We start from the raw sequence: 5704 nt of genomic DNA, 5'->3' as shown, positions 1-5704 counted from the left end.
CGGCGCGCGGGGGCGGGCGCGGGAGCCGCGGCGCCCGGGCTCCCCGACGTGTCCCTAATTTTTGTGTGACCTCCCCAAAGCCGCCTCCTGCAGTGATGAGGTGAGGAGCAGGCTCTTGTGTGGATTCAAGGCTCTGGTCTGGGGAGACGAGCCAGCCTTTTTCCTCCCAGAGCTAGAGCGCAAGAAGGCCGGGCTGGGACGCAGTCCGGACACTGGGGCCGCGGAGGGTGTGCTCACCGGGAGGCTGAATGGAGGCCTGAAGCCCCGCACCTCCACGTCAAGGGCGTGGAGACCCCGAGTCTCCCACTCAAGCGCCGGGGACCGAACACTCCCCGCCACCGCTCCTGCTGGCGAAGAGCCGCCTCTCTGGCGGCAGAATCGCTGCTTTCAACCCCTTCCTCGCCAGCGTGCGGCCCGGCCGCCCCGCCTCTGCTTCCTGATCTGAAGCGGGGCTCCTCACTCCGCAGGGCCCGCCCGAACCCTCAGCCGCGGGCCTGGTGACCGCTCCCGTCTGGAGAGCCATGACTCAAAAGCTGAGATTTCGGATGATGGGAATTGAGGAAGACATTTAAGCTGCCCGGAATCGCGTCTAGCCCGGAGTGTGCGCTGATTAGCACGAGCTGCTACTATCTTCGTTTAGTCCAGTGCTGTGCAGGGCTGGAGGCAAGCACAGGCGAGGGCGCAAGAGCACGAGGGAGCTTGCTGAGTGTTCCTGGGAGCCGAAGGGCGTCCAGTCTCCAGGCTTCCTTGGAGCACGGCGGCCGATGGTACGGATGCTGTGGGCGGGGAGTGGGTGGAGGTCAGACTCAGTCAGATGGCAGTGGTCGGGCCTGGGGGGGCGGACGGGGAGAGGAGGAGCTCGGGTGTGCATCTCCACGGGTGGGGGCTGACTTTGAAGAAGAGCTAGGTGGGCACGAGAGGCCCGTCGGGGTCTGTCACAGCAATTCGTGCGCCAGCGTTGGAGAGGAGGGGACTGAGACTAAGGGCTGACTCAGTGAGGAAGGGGCCAGAAGTAGCAGGACACCCAGGTTGCTGGCTCATGCAGTTGGTGAATGGGGATTTGCTGTTGATTGAGACAGCAAAGCAGAAACAATGGAGGATCCTCTCGGGTGGAGGAGGGAGGGGGCAGGGGAGTGAAAATGGTCAGTTCAGGTTACTGTGACTTGGAGGTTAAGATGCTGGTGGGTTATCTAAGTGGAGACGTCCTGAGGTCAGTTTATTTATACTCTGCTCTATCCTGGGTGGGATTTAAAGTGGTGGGTAAGGGAGCCTGGCACGGTGGCTCATGCCTCTAATTCCAGCACGTTGGGAGGCCAGGGCAGGAGGATTGCTTGAGCCCAGGACTTGGAGCCTAGCTTGGGCAACATAGCAAGACTCCATCTCTACAAAAATATAATAATTAGCCGGGTGTGCTGGCACATGCCTGTAGTCTCAGCTACTCAGGAGGCAGAGGCCGGAGGATCGCTTGAGTTCAGAAAAGTTGGAGACTGTGGTGAGCTGTGATCATGCCATTGCACTCCAGCCTGGTCAACAGAGTGAGACTCTGACTCAAAAAATAAAAAGATAAAGTGAATATAAAGATACATAAAATAGAGTAAAATATTACAAATTAAGCAGGAGAGAAAGCAGAAAGAAAAACAAGAATGAAATGTAAACCGGAGGGAGGATTGAGTTGAAGACAAAATACACAGCAGAAGGCAGAAGGTGCAAGCTGGCTGGGTTTAGCTGAATTCTGTTTGACTTGACCTGCAGTTTTATGTTTGGTTTTGGTGGATTTTGTTTGCTTGTTTTTTGAGTTGCAGTCTTAAAATCTAGGTGTTCTCAAAAATTAGGATTTCTGTTTTTTCTAAAAAATAAAATGGGAAGATCTGACAGCCCCAAGTCATATCACATCTGGCAGCAGTGGTCTGGATCTGAGAAGCGGTTACCCCTCTTGAGAGGGCATGGGCTCTCTGACTTCCTGCTGTCCCTCCTTTCTGCTTGTCTCCCAGTCCTGAGGCAGGTGAAAGTACTTTTACCAACATGGACTATTTCTGTGAACCCACATCTCTATCAAATGTAATCAAATAAAAATGAGCCAACATGTTTTTAAATTTTTTCTTTCTTTCTCTGGGTCTTATTCTGTCTCCCAGACCTCAAACTGCAGCCTTGAACTCCTGGACTCAATAAATCCTCCCGACTCAGCTTCTGGCTGAGTGGGGGGTACAGATATGCGCCACTGCAACTGGCTAATTTTTTTTTTTTTTGAGTTGGAGTCTCACTTTGGGAGTTGCCTCCACCTCCCAAAGTGCTGAGTTTGCGGGCATGAACAACTGCGCCCAACTGCCCAACTAATTTTTTTGATTTATTGTAGAGATGAGGTCTTGCCAAGTTGCCCAGGCTGGTCTCGAACCCTGGACTTAGGCAGTCCTCTCGCCTCCACTTCCCAAAGTGCTGGGATTACAGGCATAAGCCACCACACCCAGCTTATGACTGGCTAATTAAAAACATTGTTTTTGTAAAGACAAAATCTCACTATATGCCCAGGCTGAACTTGAACTCCTGGGCTCAAGTGATCCTCTCACCTTGGTCTCCCAAAGTGCTAGGATTAGAGGTATGAGCCATTGCACTTGGCCCTTGAGCTTGCTGCAACAAGTAGTAAAATCATATATGTGGCCTAGGTCACCCCTGAACTTGACAGTAGACTTTCTAGCAGCCAAAGAAAAAGAGGATAACTTAGCAGCCAGGCAATTTCTAGTATCCATAGGATGATTTATTTATTTATTTATTTGAGTCAGGGGTTGCACTCTGTTGCCCAGACTGAAGTGCAGTGGCACAATCATGGTTCACACAGCCTTGACCTCCTGGGCTCAGGCGATCCTTCGACTTCAGTCTCCTGAATAGCTGGGACTTCAGGCGCATGCCTGGCTAATTTTTTAATTTTTGTAGAGACGAGGCCTCACTATATTGCCCAGGCTGGTTTTGAACCCCTGGGCTCAAGCAATCCTTCTGCTTCGGCCTGCCAAATTGTTTGGATTACAGGCATGAGTCGCTGTGTTGGGCCCATAGGATGATTTCTTAGGCAAAATAGAACTCTTCCAACACAAAGACTAGATGACATGTCTCCTAAGAATATTCAAGAAAAGGAATGCTAAGTTCAAGCAGCATCCATCCCCAGAATAGATTCAAGTCTGAGGTGGAATCTGGCAGCTTCAAGCAACATTTCCCTGAAGCACAGCTGCTCAGACGATTCTAGAAAAGGCTAGTGGGATATAGCTCGGGAGTCTACTTTTCTACTGATCTGGCCTCACACAGGGATAATTTAAGAAACTTTAGAAACATCTGGAGAAATGCCTGGACTCCCCCAAATAATCCCCCATAGATGATCTAAGGCTGTGCTGTCTGGAATTGTAGCAGCCATCTGTGACCCTCAGGGTACAAGTCAGAGGTGACAGCCAGCACACAGCAGATGTGGAGGAAAGGGGAGCATCTGCCACCTTAGCCAGTATAGACGCCGCATCTATACTCTAACCTCATTTGAGGCAGAAAACAGAAAAGGGCTTTGGTGATATCGTTGAAATACAAAAACAGCCACCAGTTCAAGTTCAAAGAAAGAGCAACCGAAGCCACAGTTTAGTTTCTTCACCAGGGCGTGAACTATAAAAGTATGACAACTAGACTGGCCATGGTGGCTCACATCTGTAATCCTAGGACTTTGGGAGGGCGAGGCGAGAGGATTGCGTGAGCCCAGGAGTCTGAGACCAGCCTGGGCAATGTGGCAAGACTTCGTCTCTACAGTTAAAAAAAAAAAATTAGCCAGGCTTGGTGGTGTGCACCTGTAGTCCCAGCTACTTGGAAGGCTGAGGCAGAAGGATCGCCTGAGCCCCGGAGGTCAAGGCTAGCTGTGACTGTGCCACTGCCCTCCAGCCTGGGCGACAGAGTAAGACCCTGACTTAAAAAAAAAAAAAAGTAAAATAGCAAATAGCTGGGCTATGGAAACTCTGGCGTGTTACAAGGTGTTGTGAGTCCAGATACTGCACGGCTAGGACTCTTGGGGTTATCTGGCCAGGACTGGAGAAGTAGAACTGGGAATTGTAATCCTGGAGTTTGTAGGCAAAACTAGCACAGTAGGTGAAATGGTCTAGGCTTACCACATGTAAAGGGCCGTCCTTGGAAGACGAGGCTTCTGCTTTAATTTTTTTTTTTTTTTTGAGTTGGAGTCTCACTCTGTCGCCCAGACTGGAGTGCAGTGGCCGCTTCTGGTCACCGCAGCCTCGACCTGCTGGGCTCTGGCAATCCTTCCACCTCAGCCTTCCAAGTAGCTGGAACTACAGGCGCGCGCTACCATGCCCGGCTAATTTTTTGATTTATTGTAGAGATGAGGTCTTGCCAAGTTGCCCAGGCGGGTTTCGAACCCGTGGGCTCAGGCAATCCACTCACCTTGGCCTCCCAAAGTGCTGGGATTACAGGCTGAGCCACCGAGCCCAGCCCGAGGCTTCTGCTTTTAAAGCACAGGAAGGAAGAAGAATTAGAGAAGCTGGAGGAACCCAGCATGGCGAGAGGTCACAAGACCAGAGAACAGAAGCTTTGGGGAAGGCAGGGACAGGGAAGAGGGGGTCAAATGCCGCCCAGTAATACGAGCACATGTCAAATGGAATGCAAAGAATAAAGCATGTAATGTCCAGACAAATGGGAGTGAAGTCTAGATGAGAGAAATATATCCTTAGTATATGATGAACTTTGGAACCCAGTGTTGGTTAAGGTTGGAATTTTTTTAAATGCTAAGACCCCAAAGAAAAGCAAGGGTTACAGGATCTTTACCCTCAAGGCCCCATCCAGCTCTGCTCGAATGTGAGGAAGAAGCCTTTGTCACACGGAGGCAGACTTCACTCTCCAAGGAATTCATCTGTCTGGAACGATGCAACCGTAATTAGCCTCTGCGACTTAGGAACTTGGAGTCTGTAACCTAACCTGAAACTGGCAAATCTAGTCTTTCAAGGTCAGTTCTTTGTGGAAAGAGAAAGAGTTCATTGGATTTGTGGACCAAGAGCAGGGCTTCCTGGGGATTCACCCAGCCTAGGGTGCATCTTAAGTGGGGTGTGTCAGTCAGGGGCTGGTTGCTGAAGCATGAGAGGAATTGTGGGTGGCGCCCAGATCTCTTTCGAGAGCTGTGAAGAAACAAGGCTTGAGGCGAGTCTTCCCTCCATGATGTCCAAACCATGCTGCAGAATTGGCTGGATGAGAAAACCACTCCGACTATGGCCACAGTTAGAGCTCTGTCTCACTCTGCAGCCACTGCTACCTTAGCCAGTATAGACGCCGCGTCTGTACTCTAACCTAATTTGAGGCAGAAAACAGAGGGGAAAACAGGCTTGCAAAACTGCAGATCAAGTTTTAAAGATAGAAAGCTTTTCAGGGTGGCAGTTTTTGGAAGGAGGTTAGAGATGCAGCAAGTAGAAACGTCCCCCTGGAACCTCCAAAATGTCCCTGTCCTCTCAGCTGCTGCCTGTGGGAGGCTGCAGAGGGGCCGACGGGAGGCTTTCGGAGTTCTGGGTCACAGAAACAGACTCATGACGAGTAAGTCCCTGAGATTCTCTGAGCAGACGTTAGTCAGCTGATGCAGAGGACTGACATAGCTGTGTTTGGGGGGAGATGCTTTCAGAATCCCAAAGAGTGATGTTTAAACTGTGATTAGTCAGAACCTCAGTTCTAGTTCTACTAAGAT

General features: G+C 50.7%; 1 protein-coding gene across 1 annotated transcript in view; it reads right to left on the bottom strand.

Moving 5' to 3' along the window:
• GAL (galanin and GMAP prepropeptide) overlaps nt 1–5186 on the bottom strand; it is a 5718-nt gene extending 532 nt beyond the window's left edge. The window contains exon 1 of the mRNA XM_008048257.1: nt 5120–5186. Within this exon, the coding sequence (XP_008046448.1) occupies nt 5120–5186 (67 nt within the window). The remainder of the gene's footprint in view (nt 1–5119) is intronic.
• Nucleotides 5187–5704: the final 518 nt, after the last annotated feature.

Source organism: Carlito syrichta, unplaced genomic scaffold (assembly GCF_000164805.1).
Source record: "Carlito syrichta isolate Samal-C Ts95f unplaced genomic scaffold, Tarsius_syrichta-2.0.1 Scaffold123288, whole genome shotgun sequence".
Classification (NCBI taxonomy): domain Eukaryota; kingdom Metazoa; phylum Chordata; class Mammalia; order Primates; family Tarsiidae; genus Carlito; species Carlito syrichta.
The sequence above is the reverse complement of the archived record's forward strand: the minus strand, read 5'-3'. Positions and strand labels throughout refer to the sequence as shown.